This window comes from Myotis nattereri (genome assembly GCF_964212035.1).
Source record: "Myotis nattereri genome assembly, chromosome: 6".
Lineage (NCBI taxonomy): Eukaryota > Metazoa > Chordata > Mammalia > Chiroptera > Vespertilionidae > Myotis > Myotis nattereri.
In genome coordinates this window covers 14,516,155-14,532,480 of record NC_138081.1, presented here as the reverse complement: position 1 = coordinate 14,532,480, position 16,326 = coordinate 14,516,155, and the positions used below count along the sequence as shown (strand labels likewise).

The 16,326-nt window shown below is 53.9% G+C and overlaps 1 protein-coding gene and 1 pseudogene across 2 annotated transcripts in view; one reads left to right on the top strand and one right to left on the bottom strand.

Moving 5' to 3' along the window:
- Positions 1 to 573: 573 nt before the first annotated feature.
- On the bottom strand, positions 574 to 1,157 carry LOC308521569 (large ribosomal subunit protein uL6-like; annotated as a pseudogene). The gene has a single exon. The product of its transcript is annotated as a large ribosomal subunit protein uL6-like (transcript).
- Positions 1,158 to 11,214: 10,057 nt separating this feature from the next.
- The window catches only part of LOC308520799 (uncharacterized protein C6orf132), a 34,175-nt gene continuing 29,063 nt past the window's right edge, over positions 11,215 to 16,326 (top strand). The window contains exon 1 of the mRNA XM_081093527.1: positions 11,215 to 11,435. Coding sequence (XP_080949653.1) covers positions 11,291 to 11,435 — 145 coding nt within the window. The 5' untranslated portion in view covers positions 11,215 to 11,290. The remainder of the gene's footprint in view (positions 11,436 to 16,326) is intronic.

Sequence of the window (16,326 nt, the reverse complement as noted above, 5' to 3'; positions counted from 1 at the left end):
CGGGGGCTCCCAGGGGCTCTTGGCGGCTACTGGGAGCGCCCGGAGGGGAGAACTTGTGTGGGCAGTGACATTGTGATGTCTCTTTGACAACACAATTCCTCTGTCTCCCTGAGCAGAGGAAAGGCACCTGAGTAGAACTCTGCCTCCATGCCCCGCACCCGCTCAGGCAGAGCCCAGCAAGGCCTTTCAGACGGGGGGCAGGGCTGGGAGCTGAAGTTTCAAGGCCTGGAAAGGTCTTTCTTTTAACCTTGACAATGACCCTCTGCAGTTCCCTCTCCCCACAGTCTCCCAGGACCCCTGAGCTGTGGGTAGTGGACAAGGGAAGAGTTACCTAGGCACCTCCGGAAGTCCCCACTTCCCCAGGCACTCCCTGGTGCGTGCTCGCTCGCTCTCTTTCTCTCTGTCTTCTTCTTCTCCTCCTCCTCCTCTTCTTCTTCTCCTTCTCCTTCTCCTCCTTCTCCTTCTCCTTCTCCTTCTTTTCTCAAAACATGGCTTTTATTGCATCTTTAAAATGTCACAAATAAAAAAATAAAATAAAAAAATAAAATGTCACAAATAAGCCCGAGGAATCAGTCAGCATCTCCCAGTTTCTGTTGCTGGACAACTTAGATCTTGTTCATCAGCCTGCTGAATGGTTCCTTTTTCAGAAACATAGGTCCATCCAAATTTTTTTCTGACAGCCTTGTTGTTAAACTGTTGTGGCTTGCTGCATCAGAGCAGGTAAATTTGATACAAGTTCAGTGTCGTTTCCTTCAAGAATCAATTCATCTTTCTGGGCTTGAGGCACCAAACCCTGCGGATGTCTTTTTTGTCCAAGAAATTCCTGATTTCAACAACAGAACCATTCTCCTGAACAGCGGCAGATGGGGACGTGAGCGCACACAGACCTCACCCTGTAGCCGCCGCCCAGTGGAACACCTGGCCCTGTTCTGTACGGGACTGCAGAGAGTGCGAATCATGGCCAGTTGCTTCCTACTTCCCCACCATTTGTCAGCCCGGAGTCTCTTCTTTTCCTTTCCAAGGAGACTGAGTTCTACATTGATGTGGCTGAAGTCCCTCCGCAGGGCGCCTCTGGGGCCCTTTACAGTAACTGTGCAGAGAGTGATGCCAACATTTTCTGGAACGTCGACAGTCTGACTGCTGAGCATGGACTTCATCCTTCCAGTAAATGCAGCAAAGAGTTCTTTCTCTCTCTTCCTGTGTGCCCTCCAAATTACTGAGATGATGGATGGGTGGGTGGAAGGATGGATGGATGGATGGAAGGATGGATGGATGGATGGATGGATGGATGGATGGATGGATGGATGGAAGGAAGGATGAATGAACAGAAGAGTGGGAGAGGGGATGGGCAGAATGTAGGTAGACGGATAGATGGTAGATGGGTGGTCCCTCCTGATTTGAGCCTATGCATCTTTTTAGCTAGCCTCAACTCTTGCTATTTTTCCTCTATGCAGTAGCTAAATTCTTAAATGTACCCTATTCTCCTCCCTCTGAGATTTTGCATCTGCTGTTTTCTCTCCTAGACCATTTAAGTAGGGGGTTAGGAGATGCAGGGGTGGATGGATAGATGGGTAGACAGGTGGCTGGGTTAGTTGGCTATGGGTGAGTAGATGGGTAGATGGTCAGTAATTGGGTAGATGATGGGGGTTATGTTATAGAGGATGGGACTGCAGACCCAGGAGTCGGGCTCTTTGAGCTCGAATCCTGGAATTACTATTTTGCTAGTTGTGTAAACTTGGGCAAGTAATTGAGTCTCTGTACTTCTGTTTGTTCATGTGTAAAATGAGTGGACTAAAGGTCCCTATCAAGAGAGTTGGACAAAGCACTTAGGACAGTGTCTGCACAGAATCAGCACACAATAACTAGCAGCCATTAGCATGTGTGAGTAATTGAATTGATGGAGGATTGCTGAATGGGTTGCCCTGTCTCCATCTTCAAACACCAGACCCCCCTCCTCCCTTGAGCACCATCTCCCCAACACCAGACTTGGTGGGCAGCTCCCAGGAATGTGTCAGAAACCCCACATGTAGAAAGGCCTGGGCTTCTTCCTGGGGTCCGGGGGTGGGGTGGGGTGGGGTGGGGAGAGGACCGAGGGGAGGGAAACAGAGCAGCTGGTGACTTCCTGCCCGCTGACACCCGGCTTGGACGGGGTCCAGGACTTGTTTCCTTCCTGGCACTGTGCCAGCCCTGACTATTGGCCAGTGGGTGGACTTTGGGGCCCAGAGGCAGATTGGAAGTTGGGGTGTTGATGGCTTGTGCACTGTGCTCAGATCTCACACCCTGATGGTAATGGCCCCTAATTTCTGAGGAGCTGGGCGGGAGGAGGGAGGAGGAGAAGCAGCAAGCAGGGCTTGCCTCTGATGAGGATCTCCAAGGCTCCGGGGTGGTAATACCTTGTTTGGGAGAGAGAGGGAGGGTAGGAGCATGGCATTCTTGGTGGAGTGGCCAGCAGGTCTGGCTCTGAGGAAAGTGGCTTGGGTCCCACTCCAGCATCTGTCGGAAAGGAACCCAGGAGGCTGGAGGGGGTGGAGAGGGTTTGGGGGAGCAGGGCACCGTGACTCAGCACACACCCCACTCTGTCTCAGCCCAGGCGGGGTTGAGTGTTGGGCTGGTTGCTAGGAGTCCCAGGTGACCTGAGCTAAGTCCCATCCATCCCTGGGCCTGTTTCCTTATGTGCACAGAGAGGGTGCTGGGTCCCTCCGTTTTGGACATTGGAAGGAGGGGAAGTGAACCACTTTCTGAGGACCTCAGGCAGGGACCCACCCGACTGTCCATAGGAGTGGGCCCTGCCAGGACTGTCCCCATCCCAGGCCACGTCACCCTTCCCGTGGGAACTTCAACAAGGGGCAGTGGCTTGGGAGACCCCGTGAGGAAGGCCTGGCTAGTCCAGCTCTATCAGTCTTATTTCCATTGTAAGTCACGCTGCCTGGGTTTAAATCCCAGACCTTCCCTTCTGAGTGACTTTCACAAACCAGTAAACTCCCTGTGCCTGAATTCCTAATCTACAAAGTGAGGCTGATAAGAGAATTTACCTGGAATGCTTGTTGTGAGCAGTGCCTGCCTGCTGCAAGCTAAGTGCTACGCGTCATACTGTTGTTATTTCCCAACTTTGAAAGACACGGATTCAGTCCTGCCTCCCGGAAGCCCGTTCCTCTGACTTCTCCGCCACGCTCCTGGCATGGCCTCATTTTACCGACAAAGTTCCGGGAAGGAAGAACTGTGATTTGTACCCACAGCGCTCAGTGGGTGCTTGGGACAGATGAGGAGAGGCTCCGGACTGGCTTGGCTCACAGGAGGATCCACTGACGGCCCCCACACCGTCCCCCGCACACGGTCTCCATCCCTCCTGCCTTTCTGCTGTTGAGGTTCAGGCAGGCGGTTTGAAGTGTCTTGGTCTAAGCAGGCCTGGTTACTTGAATATTCTCTCCACCCCTCCTTACCTGCTGTGTGATTTGGACAAATTACTTAACCTCTCTGATCCTTACTTATTTTCCCTTTGTTGGACCTCGAGTACAGGAGGCCGAGTTATTCACACATCTCGCTTCATGGTGCATTATCAATCCAACTACACTCCCCACCCACCCCAGCCAGAGGCAACCATTCTCAGGTGCTTAATGAGTATCTTCTTGTTTATATGTGTTCTTGCAAAGTATACATATTGTTCTTTTGTATGCATGTTGTTTTTATTTACATAAGTGCCATGTGAGTTTTAGATCTCATTCTGTTTACTTTGATGGCTCCCTAATGTTTTTAAGATTCATCTGTGTTGCTATATGAACATCTAGTTCCTTGCTTCCAATTACTGTGTAGTTCACCCAGTGTGTTCACCACATTTTATATCTTCCTCCCCCGGGTGCTTCCAACTCCTCACCCCCACAAACAGCATAGCAATGACATTACATCCATGGCAGCTATGGGAGAAGGCATGTTCCCGAGAGCCAAACTGATTGGCTATAGAGTATGAGTAACCATCATTTGGGGTCTTCTTTTCTCCATCCATAAAATGGGTGTATTGCCTCCACCCTTGCAGGGCTGACTTGATGGTAGTGGGTTAAGGCGTGCAATCCACTCGGCCTCGTGTCTGACACAGAAAGATGCTCAGTGAATGGTAGATGTGGCTGCTTTTCTTCTCAGGAGAGAGAGAGAGAAATAAGCCAAACCCAGGACAAGTTGGGTAGAAATTGCTCCCAAGGCTTGAAGTCCCGGTTCAAGAGTTGGTCTCCAAAATATGTGAGAAGTGTATGGGGCAGTGCAGGTCCCCCGAGGGTAAGGACTGATCTTATCATTTTATTTTTAAAGAAAATTCGTTATCTTTTTTTTAAAATTTATTTTATTGATTTTTTTTTTTTACAGCGAGGAAGGGCGAGGGATAGAGAGAGAGAAACATTGATGAGAGAAACATCAATCAGCTGCCTCCTGCACACCCCCTACTGGGGATGTGCCCGCAACCAAGGTACACACCCTTGACCAGAATCGAACCTGGGACCCTTCAGTCCGCAGGCCGACACTCTATCCACTGAGCCAAACCGGCGAGGGCTGATCTTATTTTTTGTTAATCCTCATCTGAGGATATTTTTTCCATTGATTTTTAGAGAGTGAAAGGGAGGCGTAGAGAGAGAGAGAGAAACATTAATGTGAGAGAGAGACATCCATTGGTTGCCTCCCACATGCGCCCCAACCAGGGATTGAGCCTGCAACCGAGGTACGTGCCCATGACTGGAATCGAACCCATGACCCTTCAGTCTTTGGGCTGACACTCTAACCACTGAGCAACCGGTGAGGCCAGGACTGATCTTGAAGTTAAAAGTTCCCACAGCCCGAGTGCAGGGCCTGCTTCAGAGGAGATGGCTGGGCCCAGAAAATGCTTAAAGCATCCCGTCCCTCACTTTCCTCAGAGCCGGAAGTAGCCCTCACACAGGAGGTGCAGGCATTTGCTGTTCTGCCCCTGCTCTGCCAGCCCACTAGCTTTTCAGCCAGATGGGAAACCGCAACTGAGTGCTGGATCCCACCGTCCCACTTTACAGATGGGGAGACCGAGGCTCAGGGAGGCTTGGTGGTCTCACAGTGAGTAGTTGAAGTGGCACTAACGTCCGCATCTCCAGGTCCCCCCTCCAGTGCTCTTTAAAAAAAAAAAAGGAAGAAAATCGCCCTAGCTGGTTTGGCTCAGTGGATAGAGCATCAGCCTGCGGACTGAAGGGTCCCGGGTTTGATTCCAGTCAAGGGCATCTGCCTGGGTTGCGAGCTCGATCCCCAGGGTGGGGTGTGCAGGAAGCAGCCAATCAATGATTCTCTCTCATCATGGATGTTTCTCTCTCTCTCTCCCTGTCCCTTCCTCTCTGAAATCAATAAAAATATAGTAAAAGAAACACTAGGAAAATGCACTCCAGGTTAGGCTGTGCTCTTTGTTATTTGTGGAGGTTAAGTTCAAACAAAGCTCTCCCAACAGAGCAGATCACGCGAAAGGAAAGCCCACAAGGAGTGCTGGCTTTCCCAGACTGTTTCCTTCCCATCCCTGGCCACGCACGGACACACTTTAAACATGTACCGTTGCGATCTGCAGAGAATTTGGGGTTTTGTACTTAACAATGCCTTTTTTTTTTTTTTTTTCCAAACACACACATTACCTCAGATGGTAGAATGCGTTTTATAACGGGCTGTTTTTGCCTGACCTTCAAGGTGACCTTGTAGACACACCTGCCCCATCCTGCCTCCTGGGGCCCGGTTGACCTTTCCCTCAACAGCAGTCGCCAACCGGTGGTCCGAGGACAACTGGGGGTCCGTGAGGTCCGAAAGGCTGGCGACCGCTGCCCTGAGGATCTTTGCTGAACGGGCACCGCTCTCTTACGGCCCCTCATGGCCTCCGTTCCGTCTCTGTGGTCTCTGCTCAGCACCTCCGTGCCCAAAGTCAGGGCAGGGAAGCGGGACAGGACACGCAGGCGCTGAGTCGGGCTGGGTACTTGAACCCACTCTCTCGCTGGGTCTGGTAACCTTACATTAACAGCCCTGTGTTACAGATGAACAAACCGAGGCTCAGAGAGGTGGTAACTCAGCCCAAGTCACTGCCCCGTGAGCAGCCTCCTCAGAACTGAAACCTATTCCCCAGCAGGGACCTTCCCCACCATGGCCTGGGCCAGCGACAGAGTCCATGGTCTCTCCCTAGCACCCCTGAACACACCCTCCCCACCCAGGGCTGGGCCGTGGGTCCCACACTCTCAGGCACCAGGTCATGCCCTCTCCGAGCCCCCTCTCAGGTTGTTGGGGTCCACACCAGCCAGACTTCCCCTGAGCCTGCCCAGCTCAGAGGAATGCCCGGCAGGGGGTTGGAGCCCACCGCCTGCAGCCAAAGGAAGCAGTCCCCGGCGCTGGGCTGGCACCAGGTGTCATCGGCCTGGAACAAGGGGCTGGACCAGATGACCTGCAGCTCAGTATGGTCTGGGCGTTAGGATGACCACAGGGCTGACCTTGGCCCATGGAGAGCTGGCTGCAGGGACCTGGGAGGACGATGAAGGTGACTCTCAGGACTTCTCAGCCTGCCCTGCTCTGAGTCAGAGGGACCCTCCCAGCCAGGAGCACTTGGCTTTGGTGGAGGAAAGACCACAAACTTGACAGAGGCCTGAGTCTCTGGGAAGACTGCAACTTCCGGGCCCCAATCCCACTCCACATTCCAGAACTTGCTACGCAATTGCCCGGCAGAGATTTAATTACAGGACTGGGCTTTGGGCTGTTTCGAGGAGAGCCTATTATTTGGCTGTTTCTTTACTGGGGGAGCAGGAGTGAGGTGTTGTTATTAGATGAAGTGGGGACCAAGTAGCAACAGTACAGGGTGCTGAGCTGGACAGACAACTGGGCCCCAGCCAGGTCTCAGGGAACTCGGCCTCGAAAGCTGGCAGGCTGACAGGTGAAACTGCAACTATGGGCGGCACTGCTCGCTGCGGAACCCGGGCGTCCAGAGACTCCCCTGGGCCCCCACCAACAGGGGGATGACACTGGGGTGTAATGGGTGTGTAGGGGCAGGGAGAGCTACCTCAAGCCCTTCTGGTGTTCACACATCAGCCTGCTTTCCCCTTTTCCTCCAAAAGCAAGGGGACCACAAGTGCGGAGAAATGAACAACCCCTAAGGAGTGCCCTGACCTGGACACTTCACATCCATCATCTCATTTAACCTTCATAACAAGTTTCTAGTGGGGGACTGCTACCACTCCATGCACAGCTGAGAAAACTGCTCAGAATTGGGTTTGTTTGATTGATTGATTTCTCCTATATGCAAGCTGTTTACCTTCCTTTCTTCCTAAGAAATGTCCCACAAACAACTCTACTCTTTCTGTTTCTGCCACCAGCACACACGTGAGGCCCCATCCCCTCCTGGTTGTATCAATTAACCACCTGATTATCCAGTTCACTAATGAATTAAGCCCCCTCCCTTCGCCCCTGAGCCTACACTTTCGCCTTCCCATCCATCCTCCATCCAGATGTTAGATGAACATCCTTAAAACACAGCTGTTACCAGTCACCCTTGCCTGCATGGTCAGCCGTGCCTGCTCCTGGCAGCCAGGGCTTCTCAAACCTTAACATGCTCCTGAGTCACGCGGGGATCTTGTTCAAACAAAGATGCTCTCCTGGGCCCCATAATCCATCAGCTCACTGAGACTCATAATGACCTTAAATGAATAGCCTGTTTTGCAGGTGAACAGACTGAGGCCCAAGCAGGTTGCTCAGTTTCTGGCACGGGGCCAGCGTGATACAATGCTGCTGGTTCATGGACTACATCTCTAGGATAAACTCTTCTGCCAAGTTATTCTTCTTTAATTTTTGAATGGGAAATATTTATATGGTTGGAAATTTAAAAACGTATAAAGGTCTTCAGTGAAAATTCTCCTTTCCACGCCTATTCTCCTCCCGCCCCCCTTGCCCAGTTCTCCCTACCTCCACCTCCCCCACACCCCCCCGCATAAACACTTTTGTTCATTTGTTATGGATCTGTCCAAAGTTTCTCTCTGAACAGATCTTATCCTGCCCCAAATGGTAGCATACTACACACACCGTTTTGTCAACAGCCTATCAGTTTATCTTGAAGATAACTGGACACGGTTGGCTGACTCATTCATTTTTAGAGTTGCATTATTATTCCATTGTGTGGATGTACTATAATTTATTTAATCAGTCATCTCCAGGTGGAGTTGTTCCCAGCTGGCTTTTTTAAGCCTTCCACACTCCGGCCAACCTTGCTGTGACCTCCATTCTGTCCCCTAATCCCCAGCCGCACCATCCTGAGCCCCCGCAGAGGCCTTCACACCTCCTCGGCCCTCCAGCCACCCTGGCTGCTCCTCCTCTGACTCACAACCCACTGTGGTCTCCTCCTCATTTACCCCCCCACTCTTCATCTCTCCAAACAGATGAAAGCAACTTGAACTCAGGAACCATGCCTTTGATTTCTCTGGATCCTTCACAGCCCAGAGCTGGGCACACGGCGGTTCTGAAGAATGTAGTTACCTAGTGGAAGTTGCATACAAAGGGAGCCACTCAATGAGAGCTCTGCTGGGGCTGGTTCTGGGTGCCAGAGCCAGGAGCTACCCAGGTGAGAGGACCTCAGACCTCAGAAGCCTCCAAGAAAGAAGCCCTTATCTTGTACCTGAGGTCTAGAGCACTGGGGTGGGTTGTGAGGATGTCCAGGGCATGATGGGGCATCTGGGGTTCCCTGGGGCCCTTCCTCGGTAGACAGTGGGTGGAACCATGATGTGGAGATAGGAGGGTGGAAGGATGGATGGCATGTGTGTGTGCCCTAGAATGAGCTCCTTCCCTTCTCTATTAACATCCTTGTCATCCTTCACGGGCCAACTCAAGTCTTCATTCTTCCAAGCAGCCTTCCTGGACTTCTCCAGCTCACGTTGACCTCCCCTGCTCTAAAATTCCTGCTGTGTGTATTAGTGACAGCATCTGTATTCAGTCACCGTGGCCTGCCCCCTTGAATCGTGTAGAACCTTACCTACCAGATGAGACCGCAAGATGCTCTACAGTACTTCTCAAATAATACTTCTCAAATTCTCTTATATCCTCATGTACCCCAAACCCTCAGCACAGCACCGGGCCTCCACAGATACTCCTTGAAGGAACAGGAATTGGTTCTAGGAATGCCATGGTGGTGGGTGGGTGGGTGAGCCGGGGTTGACCACAGGCATGTCTCCAACCAAAAACAGTTGGGGAACACCTCACAGCCACGCTCTCTGAAGGTCCAACTCCTCCTGCCCACTGACACTGGAGCAAGTAGAGGGGCTTTTTAAAAATGAAACTGTTGCCCTAGCCTGTTTGGCTCAGTGGATAGGGTGTCGGCCTGCAGACCAAAGGGTCCCAGGTTTGATTCTGGTCAAGGGTATGTACCTTGGTTGCAGGCTCCTCCCGTTCTGGGCCCCAATCAGGGCTCATGCAGGAAGCAACCAATCAATGTGTTTCTCTCACATGGATATTTCTGTCTTTCCCTCTCTCTTCCACTCTTTCTAAAAATCAGTGGAAAAATATCCTTGGGTGAGGATTAAAAAAAAGTCACTGTCATGAAAAATAAAGACATGAGACTGTGCTAGATTAAAAGATTAAAGGATCATGATAAGCAAATGCAGTGTGTGAGTCTTGATTAGACTGTGGATTGAAAAAAAAATGAAAATGATATTTCTGGAGATGATAATAGTGTATTGATGTTAAATCTGAGTGTGATGATTGTATTGTAGTCTCTTAGGAGAATATCCTTATTCTTAGGCACAGGAAACTGAAGTACTGATGGGAGTGGGGAGATATGCCATGATATCCACAACTTTCAACCTTTAGCAAAATGAAAATCAAAAAATAAGTGTATGTGGAGAGAGAGAGAGAGAGTGAGTGAGTTTGCAATTATGGCAACATGTTAACAATTGGTAAATCCAGGAGGAAGGAATCCAGGTGGTCATTTTACTGGTCTTTCAAATTTCTCAAAATGAAAAGTTGAGGAGGAAATGCCTTTAGTACAAAGAAAGATACAATTCCGACTTCCTGGGAGAATGAGCAGGGGAAGTGCAGCAGTGGGTGCTGTTCCAGCAGCTTCGGGGAAACACTGCCTGAGACTGATCACCACCTCCCCCGCCTTCCACTCCTGTGGCCCAGAAAGCATCAGACTAACCCTGTGGCCTGATCCCCCCCCCTCACCCCCCACCCCAACCCCCATCTTTCCCACCATCCCCTGGGGACCTCATCTGACCCGACCTTCCCCACCAGTGGACAACCCCCCCTCCCCCCTCTTAGCTAGGACCTACCCCATGCAGCTTAAAGGTCCACAGCTCTCCCTAGCCAGTTGTTCAGTGGTTAGAGCGTCAGCCCTCGGACTGAAGGGTCGCCGGTCAGATTTCAGTGACATACCTGGGCTGCAGGCTGGCACCCCTACCCCCAACTCTCTCCCTCTCCCCTTCCCCATATGCAAGCAGGTGGCACCCAATCGGATTTCGCTTTCTCAGTCTCCCCCTGCCTTCTACTCTCTCTAAAAATCAATGGAAAAAATATCCTCCGGTGAGGATTAACAAAAAATAAATAAAGGCCCACAGCTCATTTCCGTGGAGAGTGAGCCCAGCCCTAAGTGGGCTGGCTCACCTTGAGTTTTTAAAAATTATATTCACTTAACTTGACAGAAAAAAAAATTGAATGTACAAACAACGCCAAGATTCAGCCATCCTGCATTCTCTGGGAGCTCTGTCAATGGAGACATTTCCACCTTTGCGGGCAGATCGGGTGCGGGTTTACTGCTTCCCCGCTCACCCCCTATTTCCTGGGGGGCATTTCGCTCTGCCCACCGAAGGCGGGCTGCTTGCGGCGTCGGCACCGTCCTTCCCGAGGCCCCGGCGCTGACCTGGTCATGACCCTCTTCAGAAGCGAGGGGCCGGCCCGCGTCCTCCCTTCCCCGCGCGGGAGGGGTGGCGGGGGCGGGCCGGCGGGGCGCGGGGAGGGGGCGGCCCTCCTTCCCGGCGGGGCGTGGGCCGGCCGGGTCCCCAGCCCTCGGGGCCGTGCCAACAATGGCCTGTTGTGGGAGGAGGCGGGCAGGAATGCGGCCGGGGGAGTCGGGCGGCCGCGGGACGGGGCGGGGCGCTCGCAGCCGCAGCCTCTTACCTGCCCAGGTAGCTCGCATTTCCCGGCGAGCGGCGACGCCCGCACCACCTGCCGCCCGTCCCGTCGCGCGGGCGGGGAGGACCGCGGGGCCATGGCCCGGTAGAGAGCGCGGGGCGCCGGAGCGGGGTGCGGTCCGGGCAGCGCGGGGCGGCCGAGGGCCCGCGGCAGCATGAAGAAGAACCAGACGGTGCAGGGCACCTTCAGCAAGATCTTCGGCAAGAAGCACGCCAGCCCCAGCGCCTCCTCCCTGTACGCCACCAACCCGCCCTGGATCTTCGCCCAGGAGGCCCCGGACCAGGGCGCCAGGGTCCTGGGTGAGTGCGCCGGGGGAGAGGGTGCGGCCCCCAAGGCGGCTCAGCCCCCCCGGCCGCGGGCTCTCGGCGGGCGCGGGGCGGAGGGGAAGGGACACGTCGGAACCTGCGGACCGGCCGGGAAGGAGCTGCGGGCGAGGGAGGCGGCGCCGAGCGGGCGTCTCTGGGAAAGGGCTGCGGGGGGAGAGGCGCGGAAGGAGGGGACCCCCCCCCCGGAGGGCGGGGACCTGTGCGGACCGCGGCGGATCCTAGTCTCCGTCCCAGCTGTTTACCTGCCCCCCGCGCTGGAAGTTAGGGCTGCTGCCTGCGGGCTTCCTGGGGGCGCAGCGGCCCCTCCTCCCCCAGCGGTACTGTTGAGTCAGAAGTGCCCCCCACAACTGAGGGCGAGGGGTGACCCCTTCAGCCCTCACCCTGTCTGTTTACTCGCTTCCCTCCGGCCCCTCCCTCCCCATTTCCCCCGCCCGCCCAGGGTCTTAGACAAAGGGAGGGTCTGCTCTCTGGGCGCCCACACCCTGGGCTCTGCACGGGGGAGGCCCAGGAAAAGCCCAGGGAGCCGCTGCCAGCGGGGTGCCAGCCTGTGCCAGACACCAGCGCACTCCCTCGGGCCTGGGCTGTCTGCGCGCTCGGATGGAGAAGCCGGGGATGGGACGGGGAGGCCAGGGAAGCCCCTCCTGACCCAGAGCCTGGCGGAGTCAGGGTGGTGGAGGCTGCAGGCATCTGAAAACCCCGTGCCGGCCAGGCCCGGGGCTCCGGCTGTAGGCCACCCTATCACTGCATCTTTCTGCATTTTATACCCTCTGTAACTGCGAGGAAACCAGGCGGGGAGGGCCAGGAATTCCCTTCTTGCCCATGATCCAAGGCTCTGGGCCCCAGGAGGGTCACCCATCCGTGCTTTAGTTCACCTGCCTTCATTGCCACCCCATTACCTTCACTGACCCTGATGGCCACTGTGCCGGGACCCACAGAGGGTGTTGTAGCCTCAACCCCTGCTGTTGGATTCAGTTCAGCACCCGGATTGTCACTAGCCACCCGGACAGGAGCAGGGCAAGCAAGCGGTCGCCTCTCCCTGACCCGAGGATCTCACACCAGTGGGTGAACAGTTAACCACATGCCGTTTAGCCCTTCCCAAGCCTTTGCTATAAAAGATTAAGGGCAGAAGGAGAGAGAGGAAAGATGACCTCTGATTGCAGCTAGCATGTGAGCTGAAAGGAAAGGGCATCGAGCATGTTGCAGAGCAAACAGCAGGAGCAAAGGCTAGGAGGGGCTGGGCGGTTGGAGGCATGGCTTAGGAATTTACAAATACATGTGTGCCGCCAAGAATAACTCTCTGAGGCCCCGACACCTCCCCTGCCTGTGTAGCAAGCATTTATTGATCCCCTTCGGTGCAAGGTACCATTCTAAAGTCCTCGTGTTGTTGACTTGTGGAATCCTCAGCTATCAGCCAGCCAATGATGTAGGGACTATTATTATTCCTGCTTGACAGGTGAGGAGACTGAACCACAGGGAGGTTAGGTAACATGGCCAAGATCACACAGCGTTAGATGGCCAAGCCAGGACTTTCTTAAGTGCACAATTTAATGATTTTTAGTAGACTGACGGAGTTGTGCAACCATGACCACAACTGGGTTTTAGAACATTCTATTACCCCATCATTTCTCTCAGAGGCAGAGCCAATATTTGAACCCAGGCATCGGGCTCCAGAGAACATACTTTTAGCCAGTTTGTTGAATTAACTTCGTGGAAGGTAATTCAAGGGTGAATTTGACTTGACGGGGTATCTGCCTGAGGACACACACACACACTTCTCTACATTTTGTCCTGCACTGAGCCAGCTGCTGGTGGGGGATCATTCCCTCCCGTAAGAGAAATGGGAGCATGGTGCATCTCCATGGGGGCATCTCCAACCAGCTGCTGCCTTCACCAGCCTGGGCAGGGGGCAGCTCCTCCCATTACCCAGGGCTGGGCTGGGCTGGGCCGGCTGCCAGCTGACTCAGCCTGGTCGCACCCTGCACATGGAGGGGTGGGAGACACCGTGTGCTGCGCTGGCAGGATAGCTCTCCAGTGTTTGCGGGGTGTTCCACCGGCGCCGGTGGGCGTGGCAGAGGTCCTCTTTTCCTGCTGAACAGGACAAGTACTTGGAGCTGGGGATGGGAGGGAGCAGGGCTGGAGATTCTATGATGTGATGGAGATTTCAGACCTGCCTTAGGGTCCTGCCTTTGCCAATAATGTGAGGACTAGCCAGTCTCTGCGCCTCAATTTTTCCTTCCGTTAAATGGGGATGGTGTCCAGTCTGCCCTACAGATGACTGCTTGGGGTTTGTATATGTTAGTGCTTTGAAGAGCATTAAAAAGAAATGCCCTACAGCAAGGATTGGCAAATTATGGACCTGGCTCAACTCTAGCCCATGGCCTGTTTTTGTAAATAAAGTTTTATTGGAACACAGCCAGCCACACCCACCATTTACATATTGTTTATTACCAATTTCCTGTTAAAGTGGCAGAATGAAGTAGCTGCAGCAGAGACTCTATGGCCCACAGAGCTGAACATAATCACTAGTTGGCCCTTTATTATTGTCAGGTTTTTCCTGAGCTCTCCCTGCATCGGTTCCTCTTCCTAGCATTGCTGTAGACCAGAGGACACGGGCATGGAGGGCTGTCCTAAGGTCTCCCGCGGTCCCCGAGTCTGTGATACCCTCTGCGATGCTGGCATCCAGCCCTTGGAGAAGGTGGTGGGACGTAGGGGGAAATCAACCTGTGTGTGAGGGAAGTCAGGAGTAGCCGCTTGCTCTGTAACAATCTGTTTGCACAAGGGCAGGCTGGGTGCAGCGGGCAAAATGCAAACAGTCCGTGAAGGTGGTGGATACACTGTTCTTTGAGGAATTTCTCTAACATTTATTCCAGAAGCTGACTTCACTTGAGGGCTTCATGTAATGCAGCTGCAGTCCTAACGAAGCCCCCTGCCTTCCCCCAGCCACTCGAGGGTCTTGGCAAATCCCGAGATGGGTGCTGTGGGCTCCTCCCTGGTCTCTTGGGTTCCCTGAGCCCAGCTTCTCTATCTGCCGCCACCCACCCCAGCCCGGCTCGCTGGGGAACTCTGTTTCCCCTCCAAATGTAAATCACCTTTGTCACAACCACCGAGGACACTTATTTAAAAACTAGAGGCCTCGTGCATGAAATTCATGCACAGGTAGGGTCCCTAGGCCTGGCCAGCAATCAGGGCTGGTCAGGGCCTTCCAGCTGCCAGCTGGGGCCTCTCTTCCCCAGCTGCTGGCCGCTGGCAGGGGCCTGCCTTTGCTCCATGCCGCCCCCTGGTGGTCAGTGCACATCATAGCAAGTGATTGAACCCCTTGGTCTCCCTGTCGAACTCCCGAGGGGACACTTTGCATATTCGGCTTTTATATATATAGATGCCGATGTCTGGGGTCCCACGTCAGGGATCCAAGTCAGAATTGCTGGGCTGGGGCCTGGGGTCTGGATTTTTAGCAACTGAAGATTTGAGAATCCTGGGGTTTCCCTTCCCAGGTGGGAGCTGGGCCACTCTCTTCCCCTAAGGCTTCCCGCAGGTTCTAAATAATGTGTGGGAACTGTGGCCAGCTCCTAATCAATGCTCCTAGGGTGGCAGCTGGTTCTGTCATCCCTGCACCTAGGGTCCCCTGACCTGAGTCTCAGGCCAGGCTAAAGGGTAGAAAGCCATGACCCCCAGAGGCTGAGCACATATTTCCCGCCAGGGCCCGGCGGGCACCTGCCTGCGGAAAGCTGCCCTGTGCAGGGCAAGGCTGAGAAGGAGACTTGTTTACCCCGTCCCCTGGAGGTGTGCTGTGGTTTGCTGGCAGTGAGAACACACACACACACACCCTCTCTGCTGCCCATTATATAAGCTCCTCTTGTCTCCACAGCTCAGTTCAGAAAGACAGGCCCTCCCTCCACCACTGCGGGCCGGCTCAAGGCGCCCCTTCTCTCCCAGCCAATAAATGAATAACAATAATAATATTGGCATTATCAGTATTTCATGAACCAGGCACTATGCTAAACACTACATACGTTTTCTCAGTTGAGGAAAGAGACTCAGAAGGTTCAGGTAGGTTACAGGGCTCCCGTTTCAGCTCAGGGCGGCTCAAGCAGTAAAGTGCTTCCTGGGACCTGGTTAAGCTCAGATTCTGACGGGTCGGTTAGGGATGGAGGGAGACTGCACTTCCCACTGGTTCCCAGGCGCAGGCCTCCCGCAGGTCAGAGCCTGCTTGGAGTAGCAGGTCCCAGCTGGGAAGCTCAGGGCCTGTGTGCTGAGCTCTGCCCCCATCGCTCCCCCCAAGGCTGCTTCCTCTCTGCTCCCCCTCCTCTGCTCTGTGGCTCCTGCCCCACCCCAGCCCAACCTTCAGCGTCCCCTCTGCCCTTGGACAAAGTCCTCTCTCTGGCGCTGGGGTCAGGCCTGCTGGAGCTTGCTGGGACAGACTGGCCTTTTCAGGTTCCTGTCATGTGGGCCTGTTAATTAGCGATGAAGGGCCTCATTAACGCCATTGTGGGTTTCATTCACATGGGGGGAGGGGGGAGACACCTCCCATCCCCCACTGCTTCCCTGAAAAGCTGGGGCTCCCCTGGTGGCCAAGGATTAGATGTTCTACTCAGTGAGCTAGAGGCAGGGGAGGGGGGCTCTGTTTTGGGGTTCTGGGTTACTGTAGGTCAAAGTAACAAGCTCAAGCCCCACCCCTTCTAAGCCCTTGGAATCCAATTAGAGATGTGGCCAGTGCTGCCGGGGTCATTTGGGGGCTCCTATCAATTTGGGATTGTACATCATCACCCCAGCCTTCATCCTATCCCTGCTGGCTTCTTCCCTCCCATCTTAATTTTGAGAGGCTTTCTGCAAAATAAGAGTAATTTATCCCAATTTGACAGGTGGG